Genomic DNA, 25,329 nt, shown 5'->3' with positions numbered 1-25,329 from the left:
ATCGAGAACACGCGAAGATGAGAGAAATAATGGATAGAGTGAGAAAAAGATACACATTTAAAGCTTTTAATAATATCATTCATACAAAATACATCCGTTCATTACTAAGAAAATTTGGCTAGCCTTATATCAATTTGTACAAATGTTTTTGTGCGATTCCATTCACAATGTTTCTATCTATGTATTGTAAATTTAAGTCATTCGACAAAAATAATCTTGCAAATGTAAAATGAGATCATTACCACAAAGGTTACCAGACAGCGGGGCACGAAACACACCAACACGTACCTAGCACGTTACCAACGTCCACAACAGTTTCCCTGTTCCCATATCATGTGAGCAAGCATCGTGTAACAAAAACGGGGCTAACGTGTGGACGCAATATCGTGCTAACATTGTTTTATGTTTCGTGGTATTGGTAGCCCAGCTCAGTTTTATGCTGTGGCATGAACCACGACGTCGATTGTCGGCTGAGCTTTAAAATTGAAACAAAAACATACAAAATATGACGTTAATAATATAATTAATCTATTTTAAATTGCTATTAACTTATATTGGTTAGTTTTAATGGTAAAAACAGGGTCCTAGTATATTATATAACATGCCAGACTGACAAATTGACAATATTGATATATTCGTAATCTATAATACAACGTTTCCGCCTACCCCCATCGTAAACAGCTGTGTAATAATATGTATGTATAAAATAAGATTTAAAATATACATATGTACAAAATATATATTTGATTTATTAATATTAATATCATATAATATAATAAATACATTTTGTCTAGTATTTTCACTAAGAACGCGATTAGATAATATTATATTCTTAACGAAGTATGTAATGGTATATGAAAATTCCAATAACTATATAAAAATACGTGCTATATCGATACCTCAACTGTAATAATATGTAAATGACTAAAACCTTTGTCCTAATTATTAAAAAATATTTCAATAGGGTAGTAACCTGGTTATAAAATAAAATGTATATTGTGCATTAAAATAATCAATCAAATGTCACTTTAATTGATCAATCTATATCTATAGGTACTATATTAATTTAAAGAGGAAATCGTTTGTGAGTTTGTATGTTTGAGGCGGGTAATCTCCGAAACTATAGAACAGATTTCAAAAATTATTTCGCCATTAGATAGGTACATTATCCAAGATTGCTATAGGCAACATTTTGTCTAAAAATTCCCACAGGAGCGAAGCCCCGGGCAACATCTAGTTCTACATATAGTAAGTTTTAGGGTTTTTAAATTCTCATACTTTTGACTCCCAACATTTGTGACGTCACTTGTGCCACCTGTCACAAAAAAGTGTTTGAATTGACTTTATGGCAACTACCCTATTGATGTGTATATATTTTTTCCTGATTAGATATACTGCCCTTGATTTGCACAACTTCATACACCATCTGTCTATTTCTAATAATTTCAATATATATAAATTATTTTATAGAACACATTTTATTTTGGCAGTAGCCCAATGTTTCCTAATTCTAAATTTTTTATTGAAATTAACATCTATAATACATTACATATAAATCTGTAATTTTTTCAATTCCATTATTTCCAACTATAAAAATATAATATTCATAATAGATGAACATGTATAACTGTTTGAAAAAAATAAAAAACAATATGCGTCATTTAAAAAAAATTAAATTAAAAAAATTATTGCTGAAATAAAAAAAAAATGCCACAACTCTTACCTAAAATTCATGTGAAAATCTTTAAAATTTCTTAACTAAAATTGTCCCATCAAATATTTACATTAAAAATTTACCAACTGTAACGATCATCACAAAAATATATTTTACCAACTAACATTTTACATTTTGTTGATAATTTGGTGGTTATTCCTTTTCTATAACAAAACTAACCTACCAAAACTAAACATTCATTTAAATATGCATTTAACAACTAGGTAGGTACTGACATATTTGTGGCTCGATGTTTAGATGTTTTTATGAAACAAATATACCTAGTCGAATTATTATTAAATTGTAATTGAGAGCAAGTGTAGTGTAGTATAATACCAGTGACTCATTCATTGGTTATACCTAGGTAATAGATTAAAATGAAACTTTCTTAATGCGTCATGTTTTTGGCATATTCAATTTAATTTCTCTTTGAATACTTACACAATATTTTTTTTATGTTTTATATCCTTGATTTCAGTTTTCACTCTCAGACAAATTGTTTGGAGAAATTATGAATCAACATTTAGAATTTATAATATATTATTAGCAGTACTGTTTCTAACCAAATCCTATAAACTAGGTACAATTAAATGGAATAAGGAAGGTATCAGAAATAACCTTAAAATTTCTCATAATTACGATACAGTTAAAGTCAAAATAAATACCATAAATCTCCTACTGATTCGTCATCGCTCATTCTTCTCCATTACCAGTAACGGTCCATCCAAAGCCTGATCGATTTCTTCCTGAGTTCTTCCTTTCGTTTCTGGTATTATGAAGAAGGTGTACAAGGAGCCCAGAAGTGTTATAGAGGCGCTTATATAGTATGTCCCGTGGAGACCGAGCGAGACAGCAATAGTGCCGTAGTAGCGGAGAAGGAGAAAGCTGCTTAGCCACATCCATGATATGAGAAGGCTGGATGCGAGACTGCGTGCCTGCAGATATAATTTAATGTAAGAATTGGCAAGGGTTTGAGGACCTTCTGAATGTTATCGTTTGTTATGTTGGATTTATTAAAATTGCAAATATAATACAAATATTATCAGACGCATACGCACAAATTAACTTAACTTATATATAACTTGTATGTAGACACAGGTGAGTACGAGAACTTATGTCTATTAGTGTGCGTAAAGTAAATCGTGAGGAAAACCCTAACGATGTTTTGGTGGTCTATATATTATATGCATGCAACAGAGCGTCTTCAACTTCGGATCTCTTACTGGAATGCCAGGGGCTGTTTTTGAACCAATATGTCATTGTGTTAAGTGTAACAAATACTTACATTTATCGAAAACAATTCCGAAATCAACACAAAAGGCACAGATCCCAACCCTATATTATACAGGAACATCGTTACAGATAATAAAGTAACAGGGGCCCATAACGTTGTATCATCATTTGTCGTTAAATTTAAAACTTTAGGCGGTACTTCAGTCAAACTCTCATTCACATTTAGCCAACTTTTTGTATAATTCTTCAATATTAATTCTTCATATAATAAACTAGTGTTTTGGGGCAGGTCGACAATATTTTGGGGTACGTTGATGATTTTCTGATGAAAACCGTCATCGTGTATAAGTTTCCTGTAAGGCCATAGCCTATTGATGTACCAGGATTGCATACGTAAGCGAGGGTCGCAGTAGACTCCTAATAATGCAAGGCAACATGTAATGCCGGAGCAGGACCAGAGTAGCAATATCTGTGAAAAAGATATATATTTTAGTAGGTGCCTGTTAGTTTCATTGTTTTTACGCTTTATTTTATGCTTTTGCTAGTGCCATATATATATCAATGAAAGGCAATTTTAGGCAATGGAAGTAAATGCAATTGGACTCGCCTTTCTCCCAATTTTGTCAACGGTGACTGTAGCTACTGCAGCTCCCAAGACTAAAGCAGTACCGCACATTATAGACCCAGCTTCAGATGTGTCGAATAACCTACGAGGTACAGTCCTAGAATAAACGTAAATAGAAAATTATTGGTTATATAATATTGGTTCTGCTCTATCTTGTACTTTTTTCTGTTCACATATTCAATCGTTATTGAGTATATTCTTTTTTCAGAATGCTGTTCTTACGGTCTTATGTATAATTCAACTCATTCGACACCCACAGGCAGATCAGTCGCAAAAAAACCACACGCAACACACGAAACTCACCCATTATAAAGCGTGAAGTTGTAAACAGTGAGGTTAAGGTGTGGGACGTCGTGTGTGGAATGTCTGAGCACGGCAGCAGCGAAGCTGTTAACTGCGCCCACGCCACTGCCGGCCGCCGCGCAGAACAGGACGACGCAGGAGACCAAGGCGCGCCGGGAGCGACGGTGGCGGACTGAGATATAATTATTTATTGAAACTTTATTGCTTTATTGCACGAAGATGATGATATCTTAGCCACAAGAAGTCCACAGATGGATATAGACCTCTCCCAAAGACTTCCGCAATGACCGATTGAAATCAGCATCTTAACAATAGGTGGACTTAATTCCAGGCTTAAGGCTTTCTCTGCCAGTCAAATCTTGGTACTCAACTGAATTTATTTTCGGGATCGTATAGCGAAATATAGGATAAAGCATACAGGACAGAGATAGTTGTTAGGCCTATACCCAGCAGTGGGTCATGGAGGGCTGTAGATTATGATGACATTTCAAAATCTATGCTAATGATGAAATTCCTATTACTTTTGAACTGTTAAAGAACAACATATGACAATACTAGTGGACGCCATATTGAAAACAAAACGCACTTAGCGTCGCGGTGGTGAGCACTGAACTAATTCAATTAGACGGCGGCTTTTGAATGAGCTGCAGTGTTGAACGTTTTGAGCGCCTCAAATATTCAATTAAAAAGCTAGCTGTTTGATTGAACGGCTATTTTAACAATTTGGCGGCGACACATATATCACTAAGAAAACGAATAAACATTGACGAAAAACATATACATATAATCACGGTTGTGAAGTGTGTTATTATCATTGATTTTTGCTATTATATTAGTGCTGTCAAATCTTTCTCATCTCCGATTGAGGTTGCGATCGAGGCTGTGACACCGCGAAGCCCGAGATCAGCGTAAGAAATAATTATAATATTTTCAATATATTTGGCGACGTTAAGTCTTCTAGAGAATGCTATGGTTATGTAATTAGTTGTTCTTGTGTCCTTTAGTCGATTCGTACGATATCTATCCAGTCTGCAACTAACTTACACAAGTCCCTACAAGCCGAGGTCTCGCTCCTCCTATCACAATTGGAATCCAGCCCACTGCTTCTCTTCAACATCGGCTGGAAGGCGTCCGAGTCCTGTCTCCGTATTCCTTCGCGCCTCCCGTAATATTCTGAAGTCCTGATCCTTACTTCTTGCTGCTCTATCACGTCCGTAAGATCTTCTTGGAAGTCTGACCCGTCGAACCAGCATATTACTTTGGCTGCGTCCTAAAATATGACCATTTTAATTTTGGACGTTATAGTTCAGTAAACCGCAACAAACTCTCGTCTTTGTTTGTTACGGAAACATTATCTAAATGGTCACGCAACTTATTTAGATGTTAAAAATTGAGGATCCTTCCGTGAAAATATTATTCTTGGATATTAATTATTAGATTAAGTTGTACTTATATTTAAAATAAATGTAGGATTTTTTTTAACACCGCATTGTAAATAATGTAAACTCATAGTTTTAAATGAAAATGACCAGTTTTTAATTAATAAATAAATAAATAATAAATATATTAGGACAAATCACACAGATTGAGCTAGCCCCAAAGTAAGTTCGAGACTTGTGTTATGGGATACTAACTCAACGATACTATATTTTATAAATAGATACATATATAAATAGACATCCAAGACCCGGGCCAATCAGAAAAAGATCATTTTCCATCATGACCCGACCGGGGATCGAACCCGGGACCTCTCGGTTCAGTGGCAAGAACTTTACCGCTGCGCCACCGAGGTCGTCGAAATTAATGTATTGCTGGAAATATCTTGGATATTGTTACATTGACATAAAATAGTAGCATTGTTATCATTTAACTAGTGAAATTGTATGACAGAACTAGCTGTCCGTCTTGGCTTCGCTCGCGTAAAACGATGTAATTTTATCGAAATCGGTCCAGTAGTTTTGAGTTAAAATACAAAGCTTTCCTTCTTGATATGGATAAGAAAATATTAAATTTTCATTTACAGTACAGAAACACCATGGAACCAGGCAGTAGAACCTTACAGTTAATAATCTAACCTGCATCCTCCCAATGCTGATGAGGAACGAAGGCGTCTCCTGCAGCCATAGCAGTGATACCAGGAGAACAGCAGGCGGGACAGCCATGGAGAGAGACACCGCATGTGCTGACAGCATTCCTCCCGCTCCGTACGCGAAGAGAATGCCGCTACTGAAAAATTTTGATAACCTTCCAGTTTAAATATGATTTTGAGGTGCCATGTGTCTGGCTTTCTTATGATTTGTCTTAGTTTCGAAGGTCCCCAACACCTTTTTTCAAAAAGAAAAAAAAAATCACTCAATTGTAAAAAAAAATGTCCGATAATTTTAGGAATGTCACAGTTAAAAAAGGTTCGTGCTAAGTCCCGTTCATACAATTTATGTAATTAGGTATGTTGCGCGAAAGTTTAAAACACACTATGTCAACATTAATTTTCATACAAAATAACATGATTTTGTTATTCAATATCGAAATATTTTTCCAATTCTCATATTCTCATGTAAAAGTTCCAATAGTTAGGTAAAGTACTTCAATTTCTGATTTCCCACAGGAGCTAAAAGTATCCAAAGGTCAAAATCAATGGTTAATCAAAAAGGGAATGTCAAGATTACCTGCAAGCCAATGCAGGCATTGCAGCTAACCCCCTTGTTCTAGGAGCTATTTCCGCGCAGTAAACAGGCGCTAACGCCAAAGCGCCCGCGCCTCCTGCACCTGCTGCGATCCTGGCCGCCCAGACACCTCTGGGACCACACCATGCTGCTAACGACCAGCTTATCTGAAACGTATCCGAGTGATTTCATCTAGGTTATTATGGTCCTAGTCTTTTTGTGGAGAGCCGTTATCATTATGTGGAATTGACATGGGAATGACGAATTTAGGAAAAATTTTTTTCCTTGCGGTTGAAATAATGTAGGCGGAACGTTAAAATATTTTCCTCAATTTTACTTAAGAAAGTAAAATTGAGGAAAACACCAACAAATATTCCGAAAAGCTTAACAAACTGTAAGCTGTTAATAAACCTTAATTATGAATTTTTAGTTCGAGAAGTAAATAAAGTACTTACAATAAAGCTAACGCTGATACAAAACGCTCCTGCCTTCCTGCCCTTGGCATCGGCCAGTACCGCGAAGAACGGCGCCGCAGGCAATGCAACTAGACATGGTAGGGCGGCTAACCAGGCACCTCCTGTCAACGCCTCGTTCCCTAGTACCCCGGACACCCAGCCAGTGCTACAGCCGTGGGTGAAGCAGGAGAGGTTATCTTAAAAAACAAATCATCAAATGTGGTTAACCAGGAACCTCTTGTCAACCCTTAGTTTCCTAGTACTTTAAATATCCATCTGGTACAGTGCTAGCAGGAAAGTTGTGATTAGGAAAACAGAGAGAGAAAACGGTACGCTAAAGGCATATTAATTTAATATTTTTTAATAATACACAAGTATGGTTATAAAGGATCAGACGAAAGAACGAAAACAAAGGTGCGCTCATGGAGGTGAAGTTTTGTTATTTTATATTACTGAAGATTTATTCTTTATTTCGATATCTTGCGTTAGACATTAACATAAAATTTAAAAGTAGTTACAAATATATAAGACAGGTTGGTGTCGAATATTTTTATCTGTGTTTCAAAACCGTCATCAACGTATTCAAACCTTGCCGGTTTATTTTTGACGTGTATTTTGTCCACATAGAATGCTTCGCCGGCTGGTAGGTACCACTAATTAAATATTAACAGTTTGGGTGTGGTTGCCTGGATACAGGACTGTGGTTACAATGTAACCAGTGAATGGAATTATGTAATTTTGACAAGCGTTCTTGATTCTATAAAGAAAATTTTTCGACCAGAAATAAAATTGTTTAAAATTCTAAATTACTCACGATGATTTCTTAAACGAAAGCAAGTGGTGATCACAGATGTTTATTTATATATAAGTTCACTTGAATTTAAATAAAGTTAATATAATATTATATTATTTTCATTTAAATCACATACTGGCTGAACACCGCATGAAAAGCCATTCTGACTCGACAAAAAGATGAAGTAAAACTATGAAATATGAAATCTTTTAAACCAACTCTTGAAAACCATTCATGTGTCAGATTAGTATACAATCTCATGTGACATGAGGAGGATTCGAATCCGACCTTTCGGTGCAAAGTCGGTTTAAACCCCCTAGGTTTTTAAAGAAGTTTAACACTATAGCTATCTAGATAGTTTATCTAGATTTGTCTATCTTTAGATGTGACTAACCAACAAATTCAATTCCGCTAGATTGAAATTTTATTTTTATCCAGCTACATGTCAAAATGGGATTGGACATAAAGTCAGTAGGGCACGATAGGGGAATATACTGTAGTTTATGTTGCTATTGGTGTAAAACTTGGAGTAACAACATCGTGCATGGTTTATGAAAATTGCATAAAGTTTTTCACTTCTACACATATTTTTCCTCAGAAGTTTGAACTTGTGTCATGTTTACGAAAATAAAATTCTAGACAGAGTATATATATTTATTTGAGGAGGATCAGTGCAAAGTACCAGGGCTGTAGAATTAACAAGAAGATTGTAACCAGGCAGGTATACTCACAAACAGCTGCGGATAGGATACGACGCACAGAACCCCGCCATCTCTTCGAGGCACTTCTCTCGAGACGATTTCTGAAACAAAATAATACCTATTACTTATTCAGCTGTGCTTTTCTAATTCAACTTTACTATAATTTATAAATATCCAAGACACAGGCTAATCAGAAAAATACCATTTTCCATCATGACCCGACCGGAGAACGAATACGGGACCTCTGTGGCAAGTCCTCAAGGCTGTGGATTAATGTCAATTTCACAAATAAGCCTACCTATACTATCTTTCGCAAGGGATGAAGACGTGATAATGTACCTATCTTAAGTATCGTATAGCAATATAAAATTCGTGAAAATTATTTCATTACAGATTAAGGTGGTGCATCTGTGGGCTTATGTATCCATTTGTTACGAGGCTCAGATGCATTTTAATGCACAAAATGGCCGCTTCCTTTATGTTAATGTATGGAAATGTTCAGCCATTACGGAAGCCACCGAATTTAGTTTTCAACAAACATTCTAGCCAAGGGTATGTCTTAAGACTGGGGACAAGCGATCCAATTTTTACGAAATAAAAATTATGTAATGTAATGTGTGGTTCCGCCCTACAAAAGGACCTCTATTATGTCATACGAGGCGACTGTGAGGGCACACACAGCCTAGGCAACTGATAGGCAATAAGCAAATAGCATTACTAAGTTAATTTCAAAGTGGGTTAACAAAATGTGCAATAGAATATGTCTGTCTACTTGTATCTCTTTTCCCTTTAGAGACTCAATACGCAAACTGACAAACTCACTTAATACATAGGAGAGAATACCCGATACTTTGAATTCTCTTGAGAAATCACAAGAATATTTTGTTGATAAAAAATTTATTCCGCGTACATATTCAACGTTATGGACATAAACCGAAACTACACACCGAAAATACTCTCTCTCATCCTACAAAGTATTTTTGTATTCTTTCAGGGCTGTGACGTCGAGAAGCTCGCGGTTAGCGTAAAAAATGAACCTGATAATTAGGTAGCTTTATAACCGACCTGTCTGACGATAACCCTCTTTAGGAATGCTATTTTTGTGTATTAGCTAACGCTAGATGCTTACACTGTCACCGAATTCAGACACATGTCGAGGCGAATGCATGAAATTGCGTAATTTGTATGAGAGCTTTAATTTACCGCAATGAAAAACCAGCAATGTATATCGAAGCCGCCAAAGTTGTAGTCTAATGTGTAGTCTGAAATCGTGTAAAAAGGGGGTCGAAGATAATTTCCCACAATGGAGACATAGGTCAGTCTAAATGAGAATTTATTGCGGACATATTTTTGTATACAGCATGCAATTCTTTGTGGACGTAGTAGTGTTGCGATAACATATCGTCGATACGTATTTTCGATATCGATTTTCTTAATATATAAATTGGTATTATTATTGACTGAATGTATGTTGCTTTGAATATTAGGGTTATATATATATTCGAAAATTTGGATGGTGTGTGAAATTATATGTATATCTGACTCACGCAAAATCTCCCGGATGGATTTCGATGAAATTTGGTGGAGAAGGTAACAGAAGTTTAGGTACAAAAATCCTAAATAACCAATATGCATAGCGTAGTAGTGTACATACTGGGAGCGCAGAAATATAAGTTATATATGTCCTTTTCTTTACATATTAATTCATAAACCTCTGTTGCGTTCATCTCTCTGTCTATTCGCTATAAACTCAATAACTACTACACGGATTTTCTTTGACAGACTTTGGCAGATTCGCTATACATTGCTTGGTTTTCATTGCGGTAAATAAAAGCACTCACGCAAACTATACAATGTTCATCTATACGCATCGGCATTTGTCGTGTGGGGCATACAATTTTGATGTAGAATAGAACATCTATTATTGACGTCAATAAACATACGACCAATCCTAGTAAGTCGGGTTTGTATTGTGTTGAGGAAAGTATATGATATTGTGATCAGGAACCCATTTTAAGGTTATATCTGGACCCTCAAGGAATCACGTCTCTATCCGCATTAAAATAAGCGTGATTGGTGTTATATCTATGGTTTATGAGATTTAGCCTAAAAATACTAAATAAATATATAAAATACTAAATATATATATATATATATAATATCTAAAGTGTGTATTTCATTCGAAAACATAAATACGGAGCGATTTTATGCGATTCTTGTAGACATTGTAACGTAGAAGACTTAATTGAAAGCTTGCACTGCGATCCGACACATTAGAAAACAAACGGTTAAATGTCTGGATATTCAGACAATTTTTTACTTATAAAAAACACTTTTTTATTTATATTTTCATGTACATGAAGAAGTTATAATTAATACCATTCACTAACTTATATATTTACTTATTTCACAAACTTCTTCAGACGATAAGTAGACAAGTTTTTAATTCGGCGAGTTATTACTTAGTCCAGTTTGAGTTTTACGATTTTCTTTTAAAATTTCAGGTCACCTTTCGTATGATGAAAATAAGATTTCGAAAAACTTGGACTGTTTGCTTAGATCTTTAAAAATGGGAAATATATTTTGATTTTGCGGATTTTTTAATAGACAATGTGATTCTTGAGGAAGGTTTAGGTGTAAAATTTATTATGGTTTTAACCGCCGAGCGAAGCCAGGATGGTCCGCATTGTTATACAGTGATACGCATATACATATAAGATTTCCAACGATAAAAATTATTAAGGTACTTAGCTAAGTGTATATATATCGTAGATGCGGTAAAGCATACAAAATATGATTCTCCCAATCTCTCAACGTAGGATCTCCGAAACATAAGCTGCAGTATTTACGACACGAGTGTGGGTTTTCTCTGGGGTAAAGGTATCGAAGTTGAATATATCGACATAGGTTAATCCCTAATGTTATGATCTTTAGTTTCTTGTAAGTTTTTTGTACGAGTAATTTTCCAGAGCGCAGGTGAAGAGCGGCGCAACAAACTTCACCGCAGCCTTTTCTCCAAAGACGTCAATTAATTAACAAATGTAGATATAATATAATATATACCTATAAAAAATTAAAAGGATGAATTTACATCATTATTAAAATGTCAAAATTTAAATAAATAAAAAGAAAATGTTAGTACTTTCAATAAAATTATTGAGAATTGTCAAAAAATATATATAAGAAGCTAAATGTACAAAACGGACGTATTTTCATTATAGTATTTTGAGCAAATGTTTAATTTAAGAAATAAAAACAAAATTCTTACCAACCAACCAAGCAACCAACTTAAGACGTATAAATTAGTATCTCCGAGTTACGTAGATCTAGACGGGGCGAAATCATCCGTCTCTGTCGAGATAGAACCGAAGTTAAAAATGTATTTTAAACTTCAAACGGATTGCAAGGGACTATTCGGATTCTAGAAAATAAATTTACAATAGAAGTTCTTGGAACATATTTCCAAGTTTGGAATCCAATTTCGGTTTTATCAATACATCCAAATACAGATTGTTAGGATTCGCGTCTTTGAGAATTTCTATACGAAATTTCCATGCGATGTGATTTTTCCACCATTTTGTCCTAATTAAAAATAATAGAAATAAATATTTATTATAACAATAAGTCTACGAATTACAATTTGATTAATCATAAATTTTATGTTATACCTTGGCTAATCAACTAATGATCACAGTGTTGGTTGTCATGTGATACCCAAATAATATCAAATAGAATATTTGAAATATGAATTTAACCATAGATAAAAGAAATATCTATTAATTTTATCTATAAATTTAACCATAAGTTTGACAATGCTAAATAATGTAGAATTTTGCGCATGTGTGTTTAGTGTATCTGCGGGGTTAAAAATAAATACGTTGAACAACACTTTCATCCAATAATCATCAAAATGATTATTTACTTGCTAAATTTAATTTGCGGTACTAGGTGCTCATAATTCAGTCGGAGTTATCGGGCCAATTTGGCAACCCACGCTCACCCGTGCGGCCTGTGCCTTCAAAGTTACAGTGCCTATATGGCTCTAGTGATTAATGTTATCCTGGTAATTGAGTTCGATCTACCATAAAAAAACTGGGTTCCGTAGCAAATTGTGATAAAGGAACCTTTAAAATAAGAGTGTGACGTCAAAAAGAAAGTTAATATTTTTTTCTAAAGTAATCATTAAAATTATTAATACCAGACACAGACAAGAAAAAATTGGGATAAGTACAACATCTTATTATATTCAGTAAATGATATGAAACAGCTTCTATCGCCAGTGAAACAATGGTAAATGTTTTTTATGGGCAACGTAACGTAAATTTAAATGTTTGTGCACGTAGTGTTCTCGTACTTGTAACAACCAGTTTGCGAACAAATAAAGAAAAAAAAAGCTTTTCATGAAAAACAAAGCAAGAAAAAAATCATCGCAAGTTTACAGTTTCAGTCGGTTATTAAACTTAAAAATATTTATCATATACACCTACCAGCTTATGGGAAATCGAGCGAGAATCATGCATAAAACAAGCCACGCTAGCAAATGCATATTTTGAAATAATGCAGTCGCATGCCTTTCTCTAATATATTCGTTTTTCCTTGAAATTACTTATATTTTGTGTTGGGAACAAATGATATTGTATCGATGTTAAAAGTTAAAAGTTAAATAATTAAAATACCAAGCGTTATGCGTTGTGCACTCCTAAATATTATTCTACATGGTTTAAAATTTAGGCATTACTTTCCGTTACAAATTAATCTTCATGATTATGTTAATAAATTTGATGAAACACTCTATAGGCAGTTCGATTAAATTATTTAAACTGCATATTCCGAATATCACATACCATTATGACTTAGTCGGTAGAAGTCATAGGGCAAAGATTTACATAAAGCAAATATGTTATTAAATAACTTTCTAATTATTAAAAAATAATGTTTTGACGACCTCCGTGGCCTAATGGTCATCACGCCGGACTGCCACACTGGAGGTCCCGGGTTCGATTCCCGGTCAGGGCAAAATGGAAAATGATCTTTTTCAGATTGACCTGGGTCTTGGATGTTTATCTATATATGTATATGTTATAGAATATAGTATCGTTGAGTTAGTATCCCATAACACAAGTCTCGAACTTTCTTTGGGGCTAACTCAATCTGTGTGATTTTTATATATATTTATTTATTTATATATAATGTATGTAAGGCGTGCGCCTGTGTCGCTTTAAATCGGCAGATAAAATCACATACTTTTTAATGTCAAAAAATGCATGAAGTGTACTTATTTGATAGTGCTATCCTATGAAGTCACGACTTTGGAGTCTAAAATCTTGCTATAGGTACTCTAGTGAGGAACGAAAAATAGGAACTTAAATTGCAAATTACTGATAAATCATCACGACATAAAATTTTCGTGTTTGGCTATTTCAATACCTACCTAACTTATACATTTTAAGTTTACCCAGTCTAATACCCAATTCGATATAAAATTATCGATAAGTGTGTCTCAACACTATTGTGCTAATTCCGCCCGAAGCGAGGGTGGTGTAGTGGTTAAGACGCCTGTGGTTCTCAAGGTCCCAGGTTCGAATCCTACTCGTGCTACATGAGTTTGTATACCAATCTGATTCATGTATAGTAGTTTACATCGACCACCACTTGCTTCCGGTGAAGGAAAACATCGTGAGGAACCTGCATACTGGTTGAATATTAGCTTATGTGTGAAATGGAGAAGACAATGGCAAACCAGTACATTAATAGTGTCAAGAAAGGTTTTGTGTATGTTTCATTACACGTAATGAAAACTACCCTCAGCCATGAGGAAATACGACTATGTAGAATACCGCCCGCGTGCAATCGAACTCTGCGTTTAGTGTAGCGTTTATATTTGTTTGTATTATGTTGTAACATATGAGTTACAATTTAAGTGGCGGATCGTAAATATTTGCAAGCTAAACTTCCACAAGACAAGCAAGCGTAGCCGTCCTTATTCGATAAAATCCACTTAGTTCTACAATGTACATTTACTATGTACATTTTACTAGTTAAATTATGTCGATAAAATAAATAAATAATATATATTAGGACGAATCTCACAGATTGAGCTAGCCCCAAAGTAGGTTCGAGACTTGTGTTATGGGGTACTAACTCAACGATACTATAATAAATACATATATGTATAGATAAACATCCAAAACCCGGGTCAATCAGTAAAAGATCATCCATCATGACCCAACCGGGGATCGAACCCGGTATCTCTCGGTTCAGTGGCAAAAACTTTACCACTGCGCCACCGAGGTCGATGCACCGGGGCACAACCGAAATTAAATATTATATGACGATTTTGACATCAATAGGTATAATCGTAAATCTATATATATATATATATATATATATATATATATATATATATATATATATATATATATATATATTAAGATCTTGTTTGAGATCTCGTGGGATGCATTACATATTGATGTAGTTGATAAATAATTTTCATTTGATTTGAAGTAAGTGATATTGTGATATTGTTAGAGTCCGCGCCATTTTTCAAGCTATCAGTAAACAGCTTTTAAAATGGCGTGCCATTTTAAGTTCTTCTTGATCGATTTTTGTATAAAAATTTATCGATTTTTGTATAAAAATATAAAAAAATCGATCTACAAGAACTTTTATGTTACGTGACTTGCTACTACGGAACCCTTGACGGGCGAGTCCGACCCGCACTTGCGTGTGTATATTCGGGTGGAATCTTGTAACTCAATTCTGATGCGATGTAATTGATCTTCAACCGATTTGGCTGAAATTTTGTACACATGTTTAGTTTGGATGACAAAGCATTATTATGACCTGATAGTGCACCTAGAAGCGGTGTGGGAACTCCTCAACTGTTTAATGCACGGACATGTTTTGACACGCATTGAATGCAATAAGATTTCTCTAACAATAACTGCTTGTGTCTAAAATGTCAGTTTTTGTAAAAATACTTATTTCCTTTTTGTCGATTTATGTCACACGCACACGCGGTACTAAACTACAGTCGGTGACAACAACAACGTGGCCAATCTATTATTGATAGAATACATTACAGTGGAAATTCTTTCTTCACACGAACCCTACTATGTATTGTATCTAGGAAAATGTGCATAGATAAATTGTACGTGTGTCCACATCCTTACATTTCAGGAGCATAATTCGGTATGCATTGTGCATTCAAATTTATGGCTGTATCCGGCACTTTCTCATTATGCAGGCATTTAATTAAACCATGCAACGATAAAAATATTCATGAAAATTTGCATGCAAGAATAGAAATTTCGTTTCTATGCTTGTGTTATACAAATGTGTATAAAATAAAACGTATAAAATGCATCCACATAATGAAACGCGATAATCAAATGTCACTTTAATTGATCGATTTTTTGTTCTTTTAAGTTGTTTTTAATCAGCACTAGGATCACAATCATAACCTGTTTTGATATACTTTTTGACTATGTACATTACGTACTTTTATATATGTAGGTACTATAAGTTAAAATTAAAAATTAAAACTAAAATAATAAATACTAAATTAATTTAAATAAAGAAAATTGACACTAAATCGCCGTCGTCGTGCGGTAAAGTTCCCAGAAGGCTGGCGACATTTTCCCTTTGTATGGCCCAACTCAAACGTTGGCCAAAAACCAGCCCTTGGGTCCACAGAGACATCGACCAGGCGTGCGGAAATTTCTTTGTAAAGAGTTTTTGCATCCGCACCCCAAGGTCCCAGGGTCTCTACAGCAAAAGGCGTAAATATGTATGGCTGTCCCAGAGATGCATGCACGCCTTTTGCCGGACTCTGCCGCCAACGCAGACGCAACAGCCTTACAGGCAGTCGCTGCTATGTGGGTTGGAGCTACTGTATGTTGTCAATACAATAAGTATACTTTTATATATTATTAGAAAAAAAACATTATAAGAAACAATAATGGTTAAGCCCTTCTGGCATGATAGGGACCAACACTGTTCAAATGAGTTTCGTTCGGCATTTCTTCTCAGCAGTGGTCGTTCCGAAATACTGGCATTTCGGAACGACCACTGCTGAGAATTAGAATTAGAGTTTATTAAATTACTATTTAATTTAAATTTTGACGTGAAAAAGTGCCTGTGCAGGTCTAATTTCTGAATAAATGATTTGAATTGGAATTCGAATTCTCATTAAAGTGCAATGATAGCGTTTTTGTGACATCAATTATTATTGTGCCCACTATCATAATATAGTCCCATATAATTTATGTTTTTGACACACGAAAAAAAATATCTGTTTCGAATTGAGAAATAATAATAAATACTTCTTACCGTATAAATAAATCGATTGAACTTCTCTTCTATCCATAGTCGTATTCCTCATGATCGAGGGTCGTGGTCATTATGTGGAATGTAACACACATTTGGCACTATTAAATGGAGTGGTTTGGCATTGCCTTGTCTATTTCACATACAAGTTGTAGGTTTTCTCACGACGTTTTCAGGGGAAGTAAGTGGTGGTCGATGAAAACTACTATACATGAGTCAGATTGGTATACATACTCATGTGGCACGAGTAGGATTCGAACCTGGGACCTTTCGATCCAAAGGCGTACGCCACCACCGCTTCAATTCGTCTTTACGCCACCACCGCTTCAAATCTTTGAATAAACACCTACATAAAGATTTATCCAAATCTTTCAGAATAAAAGCTAGTCTAGCAAAACATGTTAATTAAGTTTATTACTAATCAATAAATATAAGAATTGGCACAACGCCACAGGCTTTTCTGACATGATGGTTATAATATTATCTGTGGCGATTTTAGATACTAGTTCTTTTCCACGGCCTCGCTCGCGAACTTTCCGAGGAAAGAGTTATTTTTGGGATGAATGGTACTCCTATGTCCTTCTCCGTACTCTCGAGTATATGTATGCAGGAAGATTGGTTGATAGATAAAGCGTGAAGAGGTAATAAACAAATAAACTTACTTGCATTTATAATATTGATTACTATTAGATTTAGGCAAAAAGTATTCCGCTCTAGAGAGCGGAATACAAGTGATGAATTTTAGTGTGAAAACTAGAGTTTTCACACTAAAATTCATCACTTGTGTCTGGTCTTTGTTAACTTCACAATCTCAGTTGTTCTTGTGGTAAATGATACCACCAGTTACTAAAATTCGCCTAGTCGATGAGATGATACGCTTATAAAACGTAGGAGAATTCACTGCTCTGTTTTGACTAAATACTAGGTTAACATAAATATGAATAGGCTACATCAATATGATTAATTAAAATTCTATACGTGTCGGTTTTATTCTTGACGGAGGAGTTTTTAAAATCTCTAAATACTAGGCTTACATAAATATGAATAGGCAACATTAACAATATGAATTATTAAAATTCTATTACGTGTCGGTTTTATTCTCGACGGAGAAGTTTTTAAAATCTCCATAAACGTTTACGAGAATGAAAAAAATGATGATATTATTCAAGCTTGGAGCCGCATCATTAAGGGCCCTCATATTTTTAGGGTAGTTCAGTGGATCTCTGGGAAGTGACAATAAATTATTTTTATGTTGAAAAGAAATTGGATATTCCTCGACTCACTAAAGACCACGCCTTTTTTATATATACTATATGTATAATGTATATGTATGTACTAAGTTATATACTATATTTTGTATAGTTTACATATGCCACCGCCTACTACTTTTACTTCTATTCTTTTATATGACATAAAAAGGTCTGCAAAACTTTTTTTAATCTCCTGATTTTCCCCCTGAAAATTTTCTAGATGTACCAAGCTTGCTATGTGTGTTTGGTCCTATGGTTGATTGGTATAGAATGCCATATGACGTTGAGTCCACCTTTTGTATATATATTTTTTATTTTGTGCAATAAACATTTTAATAAAGTAAATAAAAATCACTCATAATATTTATTTGCTCTTCACGGTTGTGTTAGGGTCATAGAATATCACCATCTTACCAAATATCACCTGATTTGGTCCAATAGATTCGGAGCAATTGGCTGTGACAGACTGACGGATAGAGAGACACACTAGTGATCTTATAAGGGTTCCGTTGTTTGATTTCTTGTACGGAACCCTAGAAACGAGACTTTTTAGGGTTCTGTACAAGCGGAAAACAAAATACATGAGAATAAATATCCCTTGACATTCTCTGAAGGGCACTTTTCAGTTATTTATGTTCATGTTTGTCTCAGTCACAGACTAAATAAACGTCTAGGAATACTTTCTCTATACACACAATATATGTGTCTATACAAATACAATGACTAACTATATAATAATGAAGACCTCGGTGGCGCAGTGGTAAAGTGCTTGCCTCTGAACCGACAGGCCCCAGGTTCGATCCCGGTCGGGTCATGATGGAAAACGATCTTTTTCTGATTGGCCCGGGTTTTAGATGTTCATCTATATATGTATATGTTATAAAATATAGTATCGTTGAGTTAGTATCCCATAACACAAGTCTAGAACTTACTTTGGGGCTAGCTCAATCTGTGTAATTTGTCCTAATAATTTTAGTACGCTCATTTTTAATACGATCAATACGCACTAGACCTTTTCAATTGGTATGATGATCCCACTAATATTATAAAGGCGACAGTTTGTGAGTATGTTTGTTATGTACTTCTTCACGCTCAAACGGCTGGGCCATTTTTTATGAAACTTGCTATCGAGATAGCTGATACCTTGGATCAACACATAGGGAAAGTACGCGATTCCCGTAGGATGTGGCCAAAAAGTTTGGTAGTCAATGACTCTTTATAAAGTAGATGGCGCCGCTGTGCAAAAAAATCTAAACTATTTTTTATATAATTACGCGGGTTGTAGCTAGTAGTATATAAATCTATAAAGGAAAAACTTATTTTAAACGCAAATCAACGGTTCTATATTAGTCGTTCCTTGTCATCAAAAAATATATAATTCATAAAAACTTGGTCGCCAAGTTATTGAAAATAGGTAAGATAATGCCTGGCTGATAATGGCTGTACATTGTCGTGATACAATTTGCCGAATTATCGCGGATTCGATATACACTGCTGCTTTTTCATTGCGATAAATAAAAGCTCTCATGCAAATCACGCAGTGTTCGTGCATTCGCGTCGGCAACTCTCAGAGTTTGGCGAAAGTCTATTTTTCTAATAAGGCTGCAAACAAGCAATAGACACTAGATGATATCTTTAAGAACATTACATTTAATGTTCTTTATCTGTGGTTTAATATATCCGCAATTTTTTTCAGTTTTAGGTACCTATTAAATATTTATCATTCAAACCTGTTGCGAACTTTTGGCTGATATCCTTAAAGTCATCATTTAAATCCGGTATTATCCGATACCATAGACTAGAAGACGCTCTATAGACTGTAATAAATCTACAGGTCCTTCGTTACCCTACTATAGACAGAAGAAGCGCTCTGAATGCTGCAATAATTATGTTGCTTCCATGGATTTAAATAATAAATAAATATAAATAAATATATTAAGACAAATCACACAGATTGAGCTAGCCCCAAAGTAAGTTCGAGACTTGTGTTATGGGATACTAACTAAACGATACTATATTTATATAACAAATAAATATATAGATAAACATCCAAGACACGGGCCAATCAGAAGAAGACATTTTCCATCATGACCCGACCGGGGATCGAACCCGGGACCTCTCAGTTCAGAGGCAAGCACTTTACCATCGCGCCATCGAGGTCATCAAATAATAAGTACCTTGTACGGAGTACCTACGAATTCTATGGTTGCTTCTTCGATACCATTATTATGACTGTTATAGTTCTGAAGTCTGTTACCATAGATATAGAAGCACTCTGTAGACTTTAATAACTCCGCAGCCTCTCCCAGTCAATATCCGGCGCGTTCCGTTCCAGAGATTAAATTAATCTATTAGGAGACAAATTGCTCTATTCTCGCTCCACATTCGGGATTTGATACGAGTGAAACGGAACGATCCCTTTGTTTTTACTTCCTTTGGAAAATGGTTCTTGGAAACTCGTTTGGTGAAATTGATTTACGTATAGGATTAACAAAGTTGAGAAGAAAGATAAGCTTTATATTAGATTTTGCTCAATGAGGAGCCCGTGTTTAGTTGAATATTTATTTAATGAAATAAATGCAAACATATTTTTTAATAATAATATAATGAACTATGCTCCACCTCGGTATTGCCAGGCAGAAAAATTATTAAAGCCCCAAGATAATCCATTCGACTGGCAAATACAAAACAGTGTATACCCTTAAGCGGCTACCGACTTGCTCCGGTAATAAGCCGCATCTGAATAAGTAATATCAATCGATAGTGTAAACACACCTTTACCTTCATATAGATGGTGGATTAAAGTTATTGTTTAAATCATTATATTAAATTAGATTTTCGATATTAAAATTTCCTAAGCATCTGCCTTGCCCCTTGGGAAATAGGCGTAAACCGCGAGATAATTAAGTTCATGTATTATATAAGAATTTAGCTGTGATTTCACAATCGGCAGTCTGTCTGCCTTTGACCCTCTTTGGGAATGCGATTGTTGTTTATTAGCTGTCAATTTGTACGGGAAGAGAAGCTGCTGGATCATTCTATGTGCGTATGTATAATACTATAGTGTTAGCTTGTTTTAATGAAAATTTATTTATTTATTTAATGTATTTTAATGAAAAGAAAAAAGTATAAACAACAAATCAATTAACAATTCACATGATCATTTTAACATGCCACGCTGCCATCATAAACAATCACAAAATCACGCGCTCAACGCTGGTTTTCCGGAAAATTTTCCCGTTACGGAATTTTCCTCAAAGTAATCTCGGATTTTCCAAATAATACTCATTAGAATAACGTCTCTTTGATACCATTTCTACCATAGATACATAAATATATACAGAGAAAGTGTTTGTGTGTTTGTCTGGTAGGGGGTAATCTTCGGAACTATTGTTTTGTCTTTTTAGTTGTATTTAATTTACATGTTGCTTTGTATGTATCAGTCGATTAAAAAAAATATATTTTACCAGCAGAAAGCTCCAGTGACAAAATAATACTTCGTATATTCAATATTCTTATGAATACGAAGCCCCGGGACGCAGCTATTAATATAATATTCTTCGTATTAGTATCCTTTTACTTCACTTTTTGAGTAAAATGATGTTGCGTTTATTGGAATGAAAAAATATCACGCTTGAGTCTATAGAATATAACGAAGTAGGCGCTATCTAGGTGAATATAAATCTATGGTTTTAACATATGAATATGAATGACGTTTGGAATTAAAGCGATCAAAGATCTCTTTAAAGAATTTAACATCGCAATTTTAAGATTTGCCTGAGTCGGGTCTCTTTGTGAAACTGAAACTTGTCTGTTTGCCATGGGGAGGACCCAGCTAATCTGTACTTGGGTTGACAGTTTAGATTCCTACGAATATTGCCGTCAGATGGCGGTAGTTCAACTAGAAATTTCGTGGACAAAGTTGTGGGCAACAGCTAGTCTTGCACTTAGTAAGTGCAGTTTTCATCGACCACCTCTTCCCTTCCGATTCCGGTGAAGGAAAACGTCGTGAGGCAACCAGCACACTGGTTGATTGATAGTTTAGTTTGGTGTATGCGACTACCTGCCACTTGATGGAGGTAAGTAGTCGTAAAAGTCATGCCAGATGCCTTTAGGCGACTTGAATAAAATCTGACACCAGTGTTAGCAATCACATACTCGATATGTGATTGATGATGATGAAGTGCCAGTAATAATAACGCAGTATGATGAAGGGTACCAGGACAACAGAAACAGAACAGAGTAACCTGTTTAAATTCCCACTATATCCCATAGAAAAAGGGGCACGGGTCCATTATTCATTATTTGAAATTTAAAAACTTTCCATCTCTTTCTGTCATTAGCCATAATTTTAACTCCCTATGGGACACGATATTTGTTCTCTCCTACAACTAGCTTCTGTAGGAATCCCAAAGGTCAAAGCATCTAATCCGAAATTAGACCTTTACAGACACTTTCTCAATTATATAAATTATTCATTATATTTATCTCATAAAGCGTCGTACTACTAGCATATCGGGACGATCACTGCTGAAGTTTACTTTTGTATTGCTTTACTATGTACTCACATATCATGTTTCGATCGAAACTGTCACTTGGTGATATAAATATACACAAATCATATCACGCCCTTCGACATATCGAAGATTTATTACACACAATATGCAACTCCTTTTGGAACCCTTATTATGGGAACCCCGTTTTGGTTACACAGTAACACACAATATTGATCAATGATTTAAATATAACAAAGGAATTTAAGATTAGGAATAGGATTTGTAAAATGTTATGCTGTGACGATTTAGTTTCGACCGATAAGAATTGAGGCAGAAGCTGAAAAAAAATTAAAGACGATTAACCAAACAAACTTATTTATTTATTTACAAGCTGATGCCCGCGACAGTTTCGCGTGGCCATTTTTGGTAAGGAGTCAAAATTATTAGAGAAATTTAACTATACAGACAAAGCGTAACGATACCTATACAGAAGATGCTCATACGAAATACACTATATTTTGCCCAGGCTTAATAGCTAAATAACAAAAAAGTTTCATTCAAATCAGTCCAGTAGGGGAGACCGGGGCAAAATGGGGTACTTAAGAGAAAATAGATAGTAATATGAAAACCAAACGGTTTAATAAAAATCTTTTACAATCAAAGTAACAATTATACTTCTATTTAACATAATTATAATCTTTTACGGCACTAAATACACACATATATTTGAGGCAAATAGGAACTAAATAGGAACTAATTAAAAAAATCCGTTTTGCCTCTTGATCGGGGCAGTTCCGAAGAATAGCATGTATAAACAGACAAACATACAGACAAACAGACAGAGTGTTTTCTTTTTCTGTTACTATGACTCTATCGTCTAATTTTGTTTTTATGTAAATATATATTCAATGTACAGGATTTTTTTTCCTACTGTTTTATTATATGTATTGATGTAAAGTATATGAGAATAGGGCTGACCATTTCCCCTGGCAGCAACCGTTCACGAATTGACGTACAATCAAGGTTAACTATTCAAAGACTTGAAGCTGACATTTTGACGACCTCGGTGGCGCAGTGGTAAACTGCTTGCCACTGAACCGAGAGGTCCCGAGTTCGATCCCCGGTCGGGTCATGATGGAAAATGATCTTTTTCTGATTGGCTCGGGTCTTGGATGTTTATCTATATATGTATACGTTATAAAATATAGTAACGTTGAGTTAGTATCACATAACACAAGTCTCGAACTTACTTTGGGGCTAGCTCAATCTGTGTGATTTGTCCTAATATATATATTTATTTGAATTAGTTCGGAGTCCGAACTAATTATACGCATACAGTCGGTTTCTGAACACACGTCATGTGTATTCGGAGTGCAAGCTAGTCTCAATTAGTAACCGACAAAGTTAAGACGTATAGCGTGCACTGGGCTATGACCCTATTTCCAGACACCTAAGCCTTGAAACTTGGACATTGACTGTTCAAGTTTCACCAAGGATTTGACGTGAACATGTTGGTGGAGATATTAATACACGACCAACCTACCTTCGCACTGAGCCATGTGTATTGTTCCTACAATGGCAGATTTTACTATGCATATTTTTATTTCGAGTATGAATCGAGGTCATATTTCTTCATAGTCGTATTCCTCATGGCTGAGGGTCGTGGTCATTATGTGGAATGAAACACACACAACAACGTGGAGTGGTTTGCCATTGCCTTCTCCATTTCACACACAAGTTAATAATACCTAATCAACCAGTGGGCAGGTTTCTTCACGATGTTTTCCTTCACCGGAAGCAAGTGGTGGTCTATGATAATAATATACAAACTCATGTGGCACGAGTGGGATTCGAACCTGGGATCTTTCGGTCCACAGGCGGGCGGAGGTCATATAAGTACATAGATCTCTATAAATAAAATTTGATATTTTTACCACTATCGCCCGACTGAACAAAAGCAAAAAAAATAAATAAAACAAGTTTATTTGTTAGACAAATAAAAAAAACGGACTTTCAATATTTATTTAGCTACAACTTTGGAACGGCTGAACCGATTTTCACGAAACATTGCTAAGAGAATATTCGGGATAAAATTATCCATGACACAAAAGAAAATAAACGAAAATCGGTTCATCCGTTTGGGAGTTGCGATGCCACAGACAGATATACATACAGATACACAGACAGGCACGTTAAACTTATAAAACACCCAGCTTTTTGCGTCGGGGGTTCATCAAAAATAAATTTTAAACACACAATATTCTTTCGAAACAAGATAGTAGAAAATCATAAATTCGACGAAGACAATTTCACAGAAAATCCACTACACTCTACACGAACACGACACTTAATTTCTCTACGTTAATTTTATGGCATCCTGGTAATTTAATTCTAGAAACAAAATGACTGTTTGCTTGTTCAGTTTTTTAATATATTCAAAAAAACAAGCAAATCTAATAATACTGATAATATAAACGTGAAAGTCTGTCTGTTGCGCTTTCACGGCTAAACCTCCAGAACGCTGGACTGTATAAAAATCATGTCTGTTTCACTTTCGCAGACACATTGACGCGGGCGAAGCCGTGGGCAAAAGCTTGTAGATACACATATACTATGATCTTGATTATGGCGCCGACCACAGCTTCAAGAATTATTAATTCGCTCATATTATACTACATTTATTGGTAACGATCCTAGTACAGTCAACAGCACATCGACCTACCCAAATTCATTGCAAGCTCGCCGCTATTACCGCGCCATGCAGGGTA

General features: G+C 35.1%; 1 protein-coding gene across 1 annotated transcript in view; it reads right to left on the bottom strand.

Annotated features, from left to right (window-relative positions):
• Positions 1–1,577: 1,577 nt before the first annotated feature.
• Positions 1,578–25,329, bottom strand: part of LOC128679551 (solute carrier family 2, facilitated glucose transporter member 8-like) — a 31,456-nt gene continuing 7,704 nt past the window's right edge. Inside the window, exons 2-10 of the mRNA XM_053761864.2 lie at positions 8,518–8,588; positions 6,994–7,190; positions 6,542–6,705; positions 5,951–6,101; positions 4,920–5,145; positions 3,876–4,047; positions 3,555–3,669; positions 3,000–3,416; positions 1,578–2,649 (exon numbers count right to left, since the gene is read on the bottom strand). Of these exons, the coding sequence (XP_053617839.1) occupies positions 2,401–2,649; positions 3,000–3,416; positions 3,555–3,669; positions 3,876–4,047; positions 4,920–5,145; positions 5,951–6,101; positions 6,542–6,705; positions 6,994–7,190; positions 8,518–8,588 (1,762 nt within the window). The 3' untranslated portion in view covers positions 1,578–2,400. The remainder of the gene's footprint in view (positions 2,650–2,999; positions 3,417–3,554; positions 3,670–3,875; positions 4,048–4,919; positions 5,146–5,950; positions 6,102–6,541; positions 6,706–6,993; positions 7,191–8,517; positions 8,589–25,329) is intronic.

This window comes from Plodia interpunctella, chromosome 22 (assembly GCF_027563975.2).
Source record: "Plodia interpunctella isolate USDA-ARS_2022_Savannah chromosome 22, ilPloInte3.2, whole genome shotgun sequence".
In the NCBI taxonomy this organism is placed as follows: domain Eukaryota; kingdom Metazoa; phylum Arthropoda; class Insecta; order Lepidoptera; family Pyralidae; genus Plodia; species Plodia interpunctella.
This window is presented reverse-complemented; position numbering and strand designations above follow the sequence as displayed.